This window comes from Jaculus jaculus, chromosome 6, assembly GCF_020740685.1.
Source record: "Jaculus jaculus isolate mJacJac1 chromosome 6, mJacJac1.mat.Y.cur, whole genome shotgun sequence".
Lineage (NCBI taxonomy): Eukaryota > Metazoa > Chordata > Mammalia > Rodentia > Dipodidae > Jaculus > Jaculus jaculus.
Window position 1 is genome coordinate 137570228 of NC_059107.1, and position 18483 is coordinate 137588710.

At 40.8% G+C, this 18483-nt stretch overlaps 1 protein-coding gene across 3 annotated transcripts in view; it reads right to left on the minus strand.

The window, feature by feature from the left end:
- The window catches only part of Cep83 (centrosomal protein 83), a 122781-nt gene that overhangs the window by 16265 nt on the left and 88033 nt on the right, over positions 1–18483 (minus strand). For all 3 annotated transcript variants that reach the window (XM_045153170.1, XM_004650181.2, XM_045153169.1), the window contains 2 exons: positions 18102–18259; positions 15838–15967 (listed from right to left, as the gene is read on the minus strand). In XM_045153170.1, the coding sequence (XP_045009105.1) occupies positions 15838–15967; positions 18102–18259 (288 nt within the window). The remainder of the gene's footprint in view (positions 1–15837; positions 15968–18101; positions 18260–18483) is intronic.

The window sequence follows — 18483 nt, forward strand, 5'->3', positions numbered from 1 at the left end:
AGAGACAGACAAACAGAATAGGAATAACAGGGCCTCTTTCAGTTTCAAACTAACTTAGATGCATGTACCACTTTGTACATCTGGCTTTATGTGGCAGGTACTGGGGAATTGAACCCCAGGCTGGCAAGCTTTTCAAGCAAGTGTTTAACCACTGAGCAATTTCCCCAATTGAGAAGAAATATCTTTACCTGTGATGGCTGAGTCATTTGGTAGGAGTTTACTTAGCTTTGTGCAAAATTGTCAATGAATGAGTTTTGATGCTTTACACCTTAGCCAGTATTTTGCATAGCACACTACAATTTAGCCATTCTAAGTATATAATGGTATTTCCATTTTTATGCAGACCTATGCATTACACATAAAAAATTGTAGAAATAACTTATAGCCCACTGTAATGTTATTTTCCCTTAAAGAAGGTTTATATTTGTTTCTGACTGGAAACTAAGAAACTTAGCCATTTATGTCAACTTAACTGAATTGATTTTGGATTGATTATAAGGACTGAGGTCTGACGTGAAGCTTTGGTACTTACAAAGGTCAACCTATTTGCATTTTACCTTGGTGCAAGAGTAAAACCCTTTCAAATCCCAATCCAAAGTACCAGTGAATTTACCTGAACTCCTGCTTCCTGGCAAATTCTGAACTCCAGTTACTGTCTCTCAAACTCTGTGAGTTGCCAAAACTTTAACCAACTCCTTAGCCTTCCAGCTGTCTCTTCTGGAACTAGCAGTTCCCTTAAAGGAAAAGTGACCACAAGTACCATGCTCACCCCTCTAGGTTCCCTGCAGCTCAGGATCTTGGCTTCACTGATTCCTGAACATAAGGCACAAGTTTGGCACAGGGGAGAGAGAAAGGGAGAGGGGCTCAACAATAGCACAGTTTATTCTGGACAAACATCTGCAGAAGGGTTCTCTGGCAGAGGGTCCAGCCCACATTCTGCTCACATATTGAGGTACAGAGCCCATAGAAGCAAAGAACTGGGGTGCTGGGGTGGAAAATTTTGTGGCTAGCCAATCTCATTGGAAGAAGTGGGAGTGGCTGCTGCTATTGATTAGGAGAAAGAAAGCAAAGGTGCTTCACTGATCCCATTAGGAGGAAGTAAGTTTCACTTTAGAGTACAAAAGCTACTTGTAGTTTGATTCAGGTGCCCTAATAACCTCATGTGTTCTGAATGCTAGGTCCCCCGCTGGTAGCAATTTAGAAATTGGAAGCTCCTGAGAAGCAGTGTATTGTGGGAGGCAGGCTTACAGGTGTTACAGCCAGCTTCCTCTTGCCAGCGTTTGGCACACCCTCCTACTGCTGTTGTCCATCTGATATTGGCCAGGAGGTGATGGCCACCCTCTGCTCATGCCATCATTTTCCTCTGCCATCGTGAAGCTTCACCCTCAAATCTATAAGCCAAAAAAAGCCTTTTTTCCGCCCCACAAGCTGCTATTGGTTAGGTGTTTTCTGGCAGCAATGCAAACCTGAGTGAACAGTAAAGTTGGTACAGAGAAGCAGGGTTATTACTACTAGACATTTGACTGTGTGGCTTTAAGCCTTTTGAAGCTGATTGTTGAGAGGAATATGGAAGGATTTGCTATCTTGGCCAATGAGACACCTTGCAGTGCTGTAAGTACAGCGTGATACACTGTTCTGGCCGGAGTTGAAAGGCCTGAATGCAGTAAGAAGTATGGACTGTTTGGCTGAGGATGAGAAAGAGCATTGTCTGGACTGGGCTAGAAGCAGCTTGTGTGAGAGGCTTGCTGTTATGCCTGTGTCCTGAGAACTTGTGCCGGGTTGCATGTGTAGAAATGGACTGGTATGAACAGAGCGCTGGGACACAGAAGAAAAAAAAGTCTTCGGGCTCAAACTGCTGCCCATTCAGCTGCAATTATTTGAGAGATTAATTACAACCTTTGAGAATGGGTCAGCTGCCCTGCACTGGGACAACAGAAGAATACAGACTCTTCTGAAGGACTCTGAATGCTAAAGGAGTGTCCTGTTCTTCAAAGTCTGCTTTATACTCCCCATCAGATTAACAACTACTTCATATTATGGAGTATAACAAATGCAGGAACGAGAAGGTCATTGAATTTGCAACACGGTTTTGCATTTTGGAAATGGTCATGGGCAGTGTGAAGCAGGCTTGTTGGATTACCTATATGGAGACCTAATGGAGCCATGAGGATGAACTGTGGTTTGCAGTGGTGACCCAATGGAGAAGCTAGGACTACAGGATGGCTGCAAAGGACAGGTGCCAGCACCAGATGAAGTTTTTGGGGACTGCAAGTATCCTAGCTGGAGTGGCAGAACTGGAACTCCAGAGACCCGTCACTGGTTAGAATTGACTTGGAGACTCATCACTGGTTAGAGTTGTCAGACTTAGAGCTAGAGTTTGTTGTTTGCCCTGTTTAAATCTTGTATTGGTTGAATATTTCTTTGCTGTGCCCAATGCCATCCTTTGCAGTGTGAATATTTATTCTGTACATTTTAGGGTTTTGTTTTTGGGGGGAACGTATTGTGGCTCCATTAAAAGACCTTGTACTATGGAAATGTTTGAATATCACTGGGATTGATTAAAAACTATGGGGACTTTTAAATTTGGACTGAATGTACTGCATTCTACATCATGAATGGTAACCAGTTTATGCGGGCCAGGGGCAAAATGTGGTGATTTAAGTCAGGTGACACCCTCCCCCCCAATAAACTTAAGTGTTCTGAAGGCAAAGTCCTTAGTTGGTGGGAATTTGGGAACTGAAGCCTCTTGGAGGCGGTGTATCATTGGAGGTGGGCTTATGGGGGTGTTTGGCACCCTTTCCTGTTGCTGTTGTCCATCTGGTATTGGCCAGGAGGTGATGGCCACCCTCTGCTCAGGCCATTGTTTTCCTCTCCCACCATGGACCTTCCCCTTGAGTCTATAAGCCAAAATAAACCCCTTTTACCATAAGCTGTTCTTGATTGGGTGTTTTCTGCTAGCAGTGGAAACCTGACTGCGACACTACTATTTTCAGTTCTGGCAATTTTCATCTTAAGATAGAAGCCCTAGAGCTAACAGTTAGCTGTGGACTTCATGTACATGTTTTAAAAAAATATTTTGTTCATTTCTTCCATGGTGCCTTAAGCTGCTGTAACAACATAATTCAGTCCTTAGGTAACTTATACACAATAGAGGTTTAGTCCTCCTGGCTCTGGAGGATGGGAAGTTTAAGATCAAGGCATTGTTCTTGTCTGGTGAGGGCCCACTTCCTTATTATGGCACCTTTTTACTGGGCCCTCACATAGTAAAAAGGCAAGGCAGCTCTTTGGCATCTCCTAGGAAGGGGCAACATGAACTATTAATGAGGGCTCTGCCCCTGTGACTTAACTACCTCATAATATCATTGCCTGGGACCCAGATTTTTACTGTATGAATTTTGGGACAGGACACAAACATTCAAATCATAGCCTATGGGCATAGTTGATTCACATATTTTCTAGTCCATCATTACCAAAAATGCATGTTCTTTTAAAAATATTTTTAAAGGAGAAATGATACTTTTAATATTTTTATTTTTTGAAGAGATAGAGGGAGGCAGGGAGAGACAGAATGGGTGTGCCAGGAACTCCAGTCACTGCAAAGAAACTCAAGATACATGCACCATCTTGTGCATCTGGCTTATGTGGATCTTGGGGAATTTAACCAAGGTCCTTTGGCTTTGCAGGCTAACACCTTAACCACTAAGCCATATTCCCAGCCCAAAGATATACGTGTGTGTGTGTGTGTGTGTGTGTGTATGTATACACACATACATATATACATACATACATATATTTTTTTTTCAAGGTAGGGTCTCACTCTAGCCCAGCCTGACCTGGAATTAACTTTGCAGTCTTAGGCTGGCCTTGAACTCATAGCAATCCTTCTATCTCTGCCTCCCGAATGCTGGGATTAAAGGCATGAGCCACCATGCCCAGCTTCCCAAAGATATATTTTTTTCATTAGAGAGCAAGAGAGAGAGAGAGAGAGAGAGAAAGCAAGAGAGGAAGAGTGAGTCATGTGCACATGTGCAACCTTGCATGCTTGTATCACATTGTGCATCTGGTTAATGTGGGACCTGGAGAGTCAAACATGAGTCCTTAGAGTTCACAGGCAAGCGCCATAACCACTGAACCAACTCTCCAGCCCTTTCTGTAAAAAAAGATATTTTAAACAAAAAAATGTTTAATACTTTATAACTGTATGGTTATATGACCCTGTAATATTAATATTTCATTTTATTTCTCCATTTCTACTGTTCATTTCAATTGCAGTAAAATCTAAATATATGCCACCAATAAATCTTAATTCAGTGTATATATTAAGCATACATACACACAGAACATATATACTTAATTGGGCCCTAAATTTACTATAGCATTATAAAGATATGGGGATTTACAAGTCATGAAAGAAACCATACGAAAAGAATTTAGGCTCTGTAAGCTAACTAAAAAAGAAAATAAGATTAAAAAACAACAGAATTAGGCTTGATCATTCTATAATGGTATAAAAGATGTGGATTTACCCGAAGGCTTTCCTCTTGGTGATTGGTAAAAGAAAAAGCACTGGCTTTAAGAAAATGAACGTCAGAATACGTGACAGTCTGTGAAGTTTGCCTCCTGAGAGCAAATCTGGAGATAATCTTTTTCAAAATAGGGTGCACAGCAGTGGTGTCTTCATCCACAATTAGTAAAACAAGCCACTTACCAAGCATGAACTATTTGCCAGGTGAGCAAAAATACAACACACACACACACACACACACACACACACACACACACACACACGTTGACTGACTGAAAGACCCAATGAATGTCTTGGGCTCTATCTTGGTATCATTTTTTTCCAGATTCATAATTATCTTGAACAAACCTGAATTCTTCAAATTTTCCTGAGTAACTCTCACAATATTACTTACTGTATGTTTGTGCTTACAAAACTGAATGAGCACACACACAGGGAAAGGGGGGGGAGAGAGAGGGAGGAATGGAGGGAGAGGGAGAGAACACAGTATTAAAAACCACTATTTTCAAATGGGTCACTGCTACGTAGTGATGCTACGAAGTTTTCCTAATCTAGCCCCTTCCACTAATTCCTGTATCATTCTTTAATATCCTACTGTGTCTCTTCCAATTCATAACACTTCCACTCTATGAGATGGCACTTTTTTGCAATAAAGTAATATAGCAATCAGGAGAGATTGCCCTGTCTCCATTACATCTATCAATTTACAAAAATGTATTTTTGTCTTTTCCTTTCTAGTTACAAAAGAGATACTATTTTTTAATGGCTTATTTTTAAGCAAAGATACAAAGACAGAGAGAGAGAAAGAGCATGCATTGATGTACCAGGGTATCCAGCCACTGCAATTAAACTTGAGATGCATGTGCCACTTTATGCATCTGGCTTATGTGGGTACTGGGGAATCGAACCTGGATCATTAGGCTATGGAGGTAAGTACCTTAACCACTGAGTCATATCTCCAGGCCCAAGATATACCATTTTCTATCTACTATTGTCTGAATGTCTGGATTCTTCTAAAATGCAGAAATTAAAATCCTAATCTTCACAATTATACCAAGAAGTAGGGCAGTCAAGAGGACAGAACCTCAATAATGAGATTAGTATTCTTATGAAGTAGGACCAAGGGAAGCTTTGTCCCCTTCCATTATAAGAGAACATGGCTAGAAGATGGCATCTGTGCACAAGAAAGCAGGCTTCACCAGATCCATAATTTGCCTCAACAGCAGTGAAGAGTAAGTTTCTGCTGTGCGGGAGCTACTCGGTATGTGGCACTGTGTGACCTGAGCACACTGAATAGAGAAAAGCATGACCCCTTCCACCCCTACTGAATCTCATGCCATCTGCCCACTAAAGGGCATCATCATTCCTACAACTATCCCCTTGTCTCTGTTTCCCTGTGAGCCTGAAAACATTCTGCAATTGCCTCTCTTAGGGCAGGAGATATGGCTCAATGGCTAAAGGCACTTGTTTATAAACCCTGGTGGCCCAAGTTTGATTCCCCAGTAACCACATAAAACCAGGTGCACAAAGTGGTATAGGCATCTAGAGTTTGTTTGCAGTGACAGGAGGCCCTGGTGTGCCCATGGTCACTATCTCTTTCTGTCCAAATAAATAAATATTTAAAAATACAAAAATCTACAACTCTCTTAGCTACTAATCCTATTTCTCTGCTCATTTTCACAAGTGAGCTCTTTAGACAAACTCATTTTCCCATGTAACCAATTCTGACTCATACACGCATACTTAACACTCCATGGAAACGATCCTTATGAAAGTCACCAATAATCACCATATAATAAAATGTATTCTTTTTTTTGTTTGTTTGTTTTTTTGTTTTTTTTTGAGGTAGGGTCTCACTCTGGTCCAGGCTGACCTGGAATTAACTCTGTAGTCTCAGGGTGGCCTTGAACTCATGGTGATCCTTCTACCTCTGCCTCCCGAGTGCTGGGATTAAAGGCGTGCACCACCACGCCCGGCTACAAAATGTATTCTTGATCTTCATATGCTATGTTATCATCTTCACAGGTGGCCCCGTAAAGGCTTTTTTTTTTTTAACTTAAGTGTCCAGTGCTTTTTCTTTTCTTTTGGTTCTCCTATCTACTGGCTTTTGCTGCAGTCTACTACTCAACTTTAAACATTAAAATTTCTTAAAGCTGCATTCTCAGACTGGTTCCCTTCTCACATAACCCCGCTGCTCTAAGTGTCACTTATATGCTGATGGCCAACTTCTTGTCTCTGCCTCAGTCCTCTTCCCTCTAATAAGGTCCACAAGCAAGCCAGGTGGGCACATGTATTAGTCAGCATCACATTAGTGGAGCAGAATACTTGAAACAACTTATAAAGAGAAAGATCGAGCTGGGCATAATGGCGCGGGAGGCACGGGTAGGAGGATCACTTTGAGTTTGAGGCCATCCTGAGACTACACAGTAAATTCCAGGTCAGCCTGAGCTACAGTAAAACCCTAACTTGAAAAAACAGAGAGAGGGGAGGGGGGGGCGGGAGGGAGGGAGGGAGACCTGTTTTTAGCTCACAGTTTTGCAGGTTCCAGTCTAAGATCAGGCAGCCCCACTGCATTTGGCCTCTGCTGCGGATGGCACAACATAGCAGGACTGTGTGATAAAAATAAATCACATCACAAGCCAGGAAGCAAAGTGAAATGGAGATCCCACAGTCCCCTTTAAGGACATGGCTTCAGTGATCAAGGATCTCCCTTCTAAGACTCTACCTCCTAAAGGTCCATAGCATCCCCAGGTATGGACTCTCCAGACACCAAATCTTTAACACGTGGCTTCTTGCAGTATATTATGCAAACACAAGCAGCATTTCAAAAATTAACATGTTCCAAAATGCATGGTTATTTTACTTGGTGCGCAAGTCTAAAATCTTTCACTTTTTCACTCAACTCATCTCTCTCATACTCTACCACCGCTTCAAAGTCCTACCTTTAAAAACCAAGATGGGAACACCAAGACTCCACCCCTCGTCCTTCATTTTACATCACGGCCTCTAATTTGCACTACTGAAAAGCTGTCTCTGTGAGAACTCTTTCACTCCCCTTATGCAATAGCCATGGAAATTCTTCTAAAATATATTTCGGATCAAGTTGTTCCTCAATTTAAAAGTCTCCAATGTGTCCCAATTTCATTTAGAATAAAAGCCTGGGTTGGAGAGATGGCTCAGCAGTTAGGGAACTTACTTGCAAAGTCTGAAGGCCTGGGTTCGATTCACCAGTACCCACATAAAGCCAGATGCACAAAATGGAGCATGTATCTGGAGGCCCTTTGCAGTGGCTAGAAGCCCTAGCATGCCCGTACATTCTCTCTCTCCCTCTATACAAATACATACATACATACATACATACATACATACATACATACATACATACATACATAAAGGTCTGGGCTGGAGAGATGGCTTACCAGTTAAGGTGCATGCCAGCGAAGCCTAAGGACCCAAGTTCAATTCTCTAGGTCCCATGTAAGCCAGATGCACATGGTGACACATACACCTGGAGTTCATTTTCAGTGGCTAGAGTCCCTGGCATACCTATTCTCACTCTCTTTATCTCCCTCACCCCTCTCTGTCTTTAATAAATAAAAATAAATCTTAAAAGCAAACAAAAAAAGGTCAAAATTCTCACAGATGTGTTTCCCGACTATTGTTCCCAATCCTAGCCACTTGTACCTCCCCGTGGTCACTCAGCATACAGAGCAGACTGCACAACTTGTGCTTGCTGTTTCCTGCCTCAGTGTTCTTTCACTTATAACATAGCACCCTCCCTTGTCTAAGTCCTGCTCCGGTGGTGTCTATTAGACAAGCCTTAGCCAATCACTTGTAAAACAACACTCACTTCCTACTCCTAATTTCCTTAAGCATGCAGCTCCTCTGGGTACCATCTGTTTATGTCTCCTATTCACTACAATGAAGGCGCCTTAGTAAAGGGTCTGTTTACTTCTAGATTCCAGGCATCAATACTTGGTACTGAGTAGATGCTGACTGTATTTGCTGAGTAAACTGACGAAATGAATACAGGCACTCACCTTATAGTGAAGAGTCTGGGCAAGCAGGACAGCATAAGGAATGAAATGAAGCAAGGAAAATCTCAGAGATGTAATAGCACAGCAGCTCATATGCTTTAGTGACTGCACTGCATGGTACCGTAAGAAATATATTTGGTTTTTGTTTTCAATTACTGGCATAGAGATTCCCAAACTCCAGAAATTTCCCAAATGACAAGAGTGCCTTTTGTAATTATTAACAAGTTCCTTCCTCCAATCACGTCTGCTTATGTGGGTGGTTACCAGAAAGAACAAGCGATGACAACATGGATACTCTCCTGACCTCCAGGGAGTGGAGCAGGACTAGAGACTGAGCTCTGCAAAATATCTTAAGTAACAAAATTAGAAGTTTGGAGAAAATGAGTCTCCTCGAGAAGGCATGGAACCTCCATGCCCTATGTTTTCACTTATACAGCTCTTCCATTTGATGGTTCCTGAGTTATATCCTTTATAATAAACTGACAAATATCAGTAAAGTGTTTTCCTGAATCCTGTGAGCTGACATAGCAAGTTCTTGCATATGGGGAAGGAAGGATTCCTGAGAACTCCTAATTTATGACCAGCTGGGTGGCTTTGATTTGTGATTGGTGTTTGAACAAAGGCAGTCTTGTGGGACTAAGCCCTTTAATTTGAGGGATTTGACAGTATTTACTACACAGTTGTGTCCAGAGAACTGAGCATTGTTTGCTGATGTAGGAATGTACCTTAGAATAATCTTATTGGGGGCTGGAGAGATGCCTTAGCAGTTAAGGTGCTTGCCTGTGCAGCCTAAGGACCCAAGTTCAGTTCCATGTAAGTCAGATGCACAAGGTGACACATGCATCTGGCTAGAGGCCCTGGTATGTCCATTTTCTCTCCCTACTCCTTTAAATAAATAAATATTTTTTAAAAGGATAATCTTATTTGGAAACAGGATCTTTGTAGGTATAATCAAAATGAGAACATTAGATCTATTATTAGCGACCTGAAATAAGAGGACAGAAATCTGGAAACAAAGATATTGGTATATACAGAGACTATGCACTGAAGTAAGAGGCAGAGCCTGGATAATATAAGTCATCTGCAGAGGAACCATGCAAGATCACAGATTACCTCCAGAAGCCAAAAGAGAGGCACTGAAGAAAGTTCCTCCTCAAAGCCTTTGTAAGAGGCACTGCCCAGTGACACCTGAATATTGGATCTCTACACTCCAGAACTGTGAGAAGATAAACCTCAACTGTTTTAGTTCATACAGCTTGTGATAATTTGAGCCCTAGGAAACCAATACAGCTACTAATTACATTTGTAGAAAAGGCCACCCTCAGGATTAACAGAAAGACAGGAAGCCTAAGTAACTGAAATGTAAAGCCTGGAGGAGAAATTGGTGGAATGGAATACCTTAGCTGATCGTGACAGTCAAATTGATTCCTTAGTATTACAGACATAATGACAAAAATGAATAACAGAATAATCATAAGAACATGAATATAAAACTCAGACCTGGGGATGTAAAGACAATCAGCCTAAGACATATCATTCCACTGATTGCCAGTTGATAGGCTGATCTAGCTGTTCAGTGAGCATCTCCATCTATTAATCCTCCATGTGCATTCCTCCCTAAGCTCCGCTAAGCCAAAAAGGGACCATTCATCCATCAAGGATATATGAAAGTTGGGCATGGTGACACGCACATATAATCCTAGCACTCAGGAGGTGAATGCAAGATCAAAGCTAGCATCTGGCAACATGGCAAATTCAAAGTCAGCCTGAGCTACATGAGCCTCTGCCTCCCTGCAAAAGTGGGGGAAGAGGGGTATATGAGTAGCTATGCCCCAATGTTATAACCTTCAAAACTGAGGTTCCTGGGCTGGAGAGATGGCTTAGCAGTTAAGGCATTTGGCTGCAAAGCCAAAGGACCCAGGTTCAATTCTCCAGGACCTACATTAGCCAGATGCACAAGGGGGCACTCATGTCTGGAGTCCATTTGCAGTGGCTGGAGGCCTTGGCTCACCCATTCTCTTTCTCTCTTCCTCAAAAACAAAAACAAAAACAAAACCGAGTTTTCCTTTTACCACCAAACAATTTTCAATAACCATGCTCAAAATGTATCTTTGATATATTTCTTTTTCTTTGGCTTTTATAACATTGGCAATATTGCTTCTACCTCTGTGACTATCCTCCACTGTACCTAGCTCCTCTTTCCAATTTTACACAGTTCTTAGTCCTCAGTAATACCCCAAATCTCATTTTATTTTTATGTCTCTAGTTAAACTTACTCATTTTTCCCATTTTTCATTCCACAATTTCTAGTCATTTACACAGTATCTTTACTTACTTACTGATCTTTACCTAAGGCATGTCTGCACAGATGCACTGACATCACTTTAGAAGATAGGTGTTTGTCAAATCCACCCCTTCCATGCCTCCACGTCTTCATTCCACTAAAATAATGCCACTTACATCCTCTTACAGCTAAAATGCTTTTCTCTCTTTCTTATTTACTACTACATTGGTTTTGGTTTGGTTGGTTTCTGAGACAAAGCTCCCAATGTTGCCCAGACTTGCAGCATACTCCTGAGGTCAAGCAGTCATCTGCCGCCGGTTCCTGGATAGCCAGGACCACATGAACACTGCTATCATCTTCCCTTCAAGACATTCTTGAGAGCTAACCTTCGCCTTCCCACCAAGCCCCTTTTGGGTTTCTTGCCTTACTTCATGCCCACTATAACAGTTTCCTGCCTCCATGCCTTCGGCTTCCTTTTTATTTAGAACAGTGGCTCTCAAACTAGCGTCTATATAAGTCATCTGAAAGTGTTCCATATTATTCAGGCATTCTGTGATTGTTACGTTAGTTCTTCAGTACATGATACCGTCACTAAGAAAAAGGAGTCACGATGGCTTTAGTTCTCTTCTCCCCTCACAATATAATGTGATGGCGGCCACACATGCCATTATAACACTTTATACCTTCAACACCATCTATAACAGCATTGTGGTGGTTTGATTCAGGTGTCCCCCATAAACTCAGGTGTTGTGAATGCTAGCTCCCCAGTTGATGGATATTTGGGACTTAATGTCTCCTGGAGGGAGTGTATTGTTGGGGGCAGGCTTATGGGCCTTATAGCCAGTTTTCCCATGCCAGTGTTTGGCACACCCTCCTGTTGCTGTGGTCCACCTTCTGTTGGCCAGGGGGTGATGTCCACTCTCTGCTCATGCTATCTTTTTTCCTTGCCATCGTGGAGCTTCCCCTCGAGCCTGTAAGCCAAAATAAATCTCTTTTTCCCAGAAGCTGCTCTTGGTTGGGTGATTTCTACCAGCAATGCGAACCAGACTGCAACAAGCATCAACTAAGAATTACTTCAAAGAGACTTACACTAAATAAAAATAACAAGCTGGCATTCAAGTACTTTTAAAGGACAGACAACTCACTCTTCCTCATACACTTCACCAGTGGGATTGGGGAGCAGGAATATGGAGAAAATTCATTAGAACAGGAAGGCATCTCAACTCAAGATCCCTGCTCAAACTTTTCCAAACAAATCAACATATCAAAACGTCATTTACCCCAAAGACCCTACCTAAAAACACTTACTGGAAATGACATAAGCTTTGTGCTTAGAAGCCTGGCATTCTGAATAAACAAACTCAGATGGCAGTGAGCCATCTCATCCAGCCTGAGGGAGAAACGGGGCTGCTACTCAAGAGTTTAATAACTATTCATGGGAAATAACTTACAAAAGATTATTAATTCCGCTCTAGAGTTCCCAGCTTGTGATTCAAGACTTACTGCATAATAAAGGTTATAGTTTTTGTCATTTAAATAATCTAAAAGGTTTATGGCACTGTCATAAATTATACTTATGAAATCTTATAGTACAATTGTGATATAGAAGCATTATTTGTAACAAGTGAGGAAACTGCATGAGTTACATCAATTTACAGTGATTCTACACAGGAGCTAAGACTCACATGGACCATGGCTGTACAGAGAAAACTAGTAAAATATCTGAAATGAAAGAAGGCGGGATTAAAGACTAACAGTGTAACAGAAAGAACGCTGGAGTAAGAGTAGATGTGAATTTGATACCAGGGTCCCCCGCCTCCATCTGGGGTTTTGAAGCAGGACTGTTACGTGGTCCAGGCTTGCCTGAAACTCACAATTCTCCTGCCTTAGTACCCTGAATACTGGGATTACAGGCACACACCATCATCACTGGTTTATTCCTACTAGTCCAGGCATTTGGGGACATACAACTTCAGTTTTCTAATTTATAAAAGCTATCTGAAAGCTAAGGTACCACCCAATCCTAAAATTAAATGTATGGGTACTTTTAGAATAGCATTTCTATGTCCTTCAATGGTTTTCCTTTTCAACAAATGTACATTTTTAAGTTTCTAGAGCAGTTTCCCACATGGTATGATAGTTCTAGGTAATTATCATTAGCCAAATTGAATTTAGCATTTTCCTATGACTTATATCATTATCCACAGATTACATTATTAATAAGTGAAATGAATACTTACTATTCATGACTAGGTCATAATCGTGACAAAGCAATACTTTATAGGTTTTAAAATATCACCTCCTCCTCTTTTTGTGTTATACCTAGGATTAGTTGATAATCTCTCTCACCACTGGATGTCAATTTAGCTCTAAAAGAAGGCAACCCACATTAACCTCGGTAATTAGGACCTGATCCCTAAGACTTATCCTATCGGCAAACGATAAAGTCACCTGTTAGACTTTCTTTCTTCTTTTTTTTTTGGGGGGGGGGATGTAATAGCCTTTATTAAACAGGATTCAGATATAGCACAGGCAGAAACATCACACAAGCAGGCATCTAGTACCACGGGAGCCCCCAAAAGTGGGAAACTCAACTGAGGGCTGAATTTGAGGGGTTCAGGTATGTTAGGGCTGCCTCTACCCATAACTGAGTGTCCTAGGCTGATTGTCTACTGACAGTTTAGTAGTAACCTGGACCTCTCTCAAGCACTGAGATCACAAGAGGGCCACCAGACCCACCAGGCATTTATGTGGATGCGAGGGATCTATCTTGACTCCAGTCCTCACACTTGCATGACTAGTGCTTTGACTCTCACCCCCCTTTTGGGCTTTTCGAGGTAGGGTCTCACTCTAGCTCAGGCTTACCTGGAATTCAATGTGTAGTCTCTTGGTGGCCTCAAACTCACAACGATCCTCCTACCTTGGCCTCCTGAGTGCTGGAATTAAAGGTGGGGGCCGGGCTGGAGAGATAGCTTATCGGTTAAGATCCTTGCTTGTAAAGCCAAAAGAGCCACGTTCAATTCCCCAGGACCCACATAAGCCAGATGCACAAGGTGGCGCATGTGTCTGGAGTTCATTTGCAGTGGCTGGGGCCCCTGCTGCACCCATTTTCTCCCTCTCACTTTCAAATATATTAAAAAATTAAATAAAATAAAAATTTAGCCGTGCATGGTGGCTCATGCCTTTAATCCCAGCCCTCGGGAGGCAGAGGTAGGAGGACTGCCGAGAGTTCAAGGCCACCCTGAGACTACATAGTTAATTCCAAGTCAGCCTGGACCAGAGTGAGACCCTACCTCGAAAAACCAAAACAAAACAAAACAAAAAAATAAATTAAAGGATAAAAGCCCAGAACACATACTTAAATATTCTTTTGTAAATGTTAAAGTAATTGTATCACTTAGACAAAACATTAAGCAATCTTGCAGGAGAAATTTATAAATGATGTCTTTTCAAGGAGACTTCTTACTTAAAAAAATATATATTTTGTTTATTTTTATTTATTTGAGACTGATAGACAGAAAGAGAAAAAGGCAGATAGAAAGAGAATCGGCACTCGAGGGCCTCCAGCCACTGCAAATGCACTGCAGATGCATACACCAACTTATGCATCTGGCTTCCATGAGTCCTGGTGAATCAAGCCTCAACCCGGGCTCTTTACACTTCACAGGCAAGCACTTACCCACTATGCCATCTCTCCAGCTCGAGACTTCTTACTTTTCACCTGTTATACTTTCTATTGACTTCTAGCTTTACATGCTTCTAGGCTTCAAATGCACAGCAGGATTGTAGTAAGGTCACTACAAGCCATAAAAGCTTCACACTCCAACCCCATCAACACTCACACTTTCGGGACAGAACAGAGGACAATGTCATATAAGAAAAAACAAATGTGCTTCAATATGGGCATACAACACTGGGATTCTCATATAATCAATGTGGTTTTTCTAATCCCAATCCTGTACTAGTTTTAGAATTATGAAAAGAGAAAAGTAATATTCAGAAGCCAGAAAAATAGGAAAGTGATGACATTTAAACAACTCATGTTTTAACTCCAATTGTCACTCACATTTGGCAGGTATGTCCAATAATACAAAGTGATGGCTAAGAACCCATCCATTTGACTTCCAATAAATATATCCAATAAATATACAGGTATTAAGATACTGATACCTACACTAGGAGCACATTTCTTTCATTCGAATTTTTCTTTCTCACAAGCGATGCCTCTACAAAGGGAACTTAACAAATGGAGATATTTCAAACATATACATACAACCATGTCCCTCCCCAGACTCTAATTCTGTTGAGTTAAAAATCACTGTCCAGTGAGTCACAACCCATTACATTCCTCTAGTTTGTTAAACTAGAGAAAAAAGTTATAAACTACTGCCTGAGATAAGTCATCTGGCTAAATAATTTCCATGTTCTGGATTACTTCCAAGAAAACAAAACTAGAAAAAACTACGCCTACAAAAGGGAAAACTTGAAAAAGAATCAAGAGAGGAACTTCCCTGACTCTTTCAGAAACCAGGGGAAAGTCCTAGATTCTCCTGCTGGGGCACTATTTTATTTATTTCATTCATTTCATTTTATGCAGTACTAGGTATTGAAACCAAGGCCTTGCACATGCAAGGCAAGTACATTTACCACAGAGCTACATCTCCAACCCAATAAAAAGGACTTTAACCAGAAAATCAATATCACAGGTATTGTAGGTATAGTTGAAACAGATCTAATCATACTATAACTTAAGTGACGAATGATTCAGATTTGTACAAATTGGCCTGGAAACCTTATCATTCAGAAAAATGCCACCTCTGAGAAAATTTGTATCAGTTCTAAAAAAAAATGCAGAAAGGTGCCTGTTAGATAGAAGGTCGATAACAAGAATGTGATGTTTAAATACCAAATGAAACATGTCACCAAGGTCTCAGCTTCAATTGTACGTTTATCGTCACCCTAAGGAGATCATTTTAGCAGGAACTGCTTGCCTTTTTCTGAGCAGTTGCAGCTCGCTGCAGTTTCTCTTTGGCTTGATTATACTTTTCTTCTCTGTCTGTGATACGCTCATGAAGCTTGTGCTTTTCTTCCAGCCACTGTATCTGTTTTTCTTCCAAGGTCCTGTCAGAGAATGTATATCCAAAATAGGGGTGTTAATAAAAATCCTAAAGACCCAAGTTTACCATCGCAACTTTATTCAAACTGACCACATCATGACTTTTCCAAAGTAGCTGCTCTTATATGGCCACATATTTGCTCAAAGTACCATTACAGAGCAAGTTTTATGAAATGAGCACAGACTTAGAATAATATATGTACTATATTATCACAAAACCCCTCATAGTTAGACAGACTTGTGATGTGTTTTTTATAGATGAAGAAATCAAGGCTTAGAACATTTAATCAACTTGCATAAAGACTCACAGATAGTTGTTAGCAATAAAAACACTTGTTAACCAAACCCAAAATAAGGCAACTATCAAGCTATGAAAATTGTGAATAAAGCTGGTTAAAAAAAAAAAAAAATCAACCCAGGCATGGTGCCACACGCATTTAATCCTAGTACGTGGGAGGCAGAGGTAGGAGGATTGCCCTCAGTTCCAGGCCACCCTGAGACTACTTTGTAAATTTCAGGTCACTATGATCTAGAGCAAGACACTGCCTAGAAAAATCAAATAAATAAATAAATGAATTTTTAAAAATCAAGCCTGGTTGGCACCAAGTCTTAATACACAGTGTTCTGATTACAGTGAACTTCATATAAACGGTACTTTCAGGTGTATCACAATAACATAATTTTAAAGTTAATCTACCTGATTTTTGATATCCTTACTATGACCAGTATAATAAGAATAACAAATCCTGTTATGTTAGATCACTGGTCCATTTGGTCACACAACTTGTATGCACGTCAGCTCGGACAGAAATATATCCTACTAACATCCATGTCCAGTTTTGTTTTGGCTTTGGTACTGGTGGCTGAACTTTGGGCTTCACATGTTATAGGCAAGCCTGTTACTGCTGAGTTATTTCTCTGTGTTAGCTACATCACAAATCATTAGATTTCTTTAGCTCATTTCAATTAAACACCAGAGGATTACAAGATACAAATCTCTTCTTTATTAAAATAAAAGGAAAATAAGTTAGATACTCTGGAATGTCACAATACATTCTGAAGATACATCTTACTTCCTTTTCCTAAAATTTAACCGCACATATAAAACATGGACAACCTTTAAAATATAAACATAACAGAAAAACTTCAGATAAAAAGCTTTTTGTGGTCAAGAATGATTTGAGAACAAATTTGGAAGGAAAAATCTTATAGATAGAAATAAAAACTTCTAATAGCAACACGTTATAAAGACAGAGCAAATACAAACTAGCACAACCTCCTAACACATCTACTTATTCACTTGCTTTACTGATGGTACTGGGGACCAATTACAGGGCCTCATGAATGCTAGCCTGACACTCTTCTTCTGAACCATATCTCCAGCCCTAGCTATATATAAATAAAATTTCTAGAGAATATTAAATCTCGAACATAACCAACAAGGGTTTCCATGCCAGCTTGCTATATTCTCTACTACTAACAAACTTCGAGGCCTAAAGAACACAAATAAATACTTACATTTTCAAAAGAAAAGTCTAAGATGCTAATTGTATGATGTTTGTGTGTATGAGTGTGTGTACACACCCACACACAAACATACACCAGACAGAAACCCCACAAACCCATCATTCTGCTCTTTAGTATTCAGAAGCTGATTTGTGAGAGAATGCTTTGGCTTGCTCAATGAATAAATCACTTTTGTTGAGCTTTCAGAATATCATGTTCAGGCACCTTTTTTTTTTTTTTTTTTTTTTTGGTTTTTCGAGGTAGGGTCCCACTCTGGCCCAGACTGACCTGAAATTCACTATGGAGTCTCTGGGTGGCCTTGAACTCACAGCAATCCTCCTACCTCTGCCTCCCAAGTGCTGGGATTAAAGGCATGCACCACCACGCCCGGCTCAGGCAGAATTTTTAAAGGCCCTCTCCAATGTCTAAATTTCTAAAAATAAATATAATTCAAGAGTTCAAAGAGTTCATTTTTTGGAAACCAGAAATATTTTGTTTAAAGCCACTATATGCTATCTAAGGGTATTTGTAACAAAACACAAACGCAATCAGTATTGGCAGTATCAATGAAATAGCTATGCCTATGTGGCAGAAAGGAAAAAATAGTTTGTACATAAAAAGAGCAAACTCTACTTTTCAACTTCAAGTTGCGCTTTTTCGGCTTGGCTTCTTAAATTCCGGCATTCTTGTTTTAATGTCTCCACCATGTCCTTCATCATTTGGTTTGAATTTAGCAAGTCATTCTCTGACTGTGTCAGTGAGGTCACTTTCATCTGCAAATGATTAATTTGCTGAAAAGAAAAAAGAAACATAAAGGCACTGGTACATGCAGCAAGCTGTGTGAAAAGCAGCGCAGCCTCTCCTCTGCAATGCCCGCCCCCCCAGCTCGGATGGGTTCAGTTCTGCGCTGCTGCCATGAACAGCCAAACCAGGCACAGCTCAGGGGAGGAAGGGATTGATTTCAAGCTGGCAGATCCAGAGGAAGATCGGTCAAATGGCAGAAGCTGTTTCCATA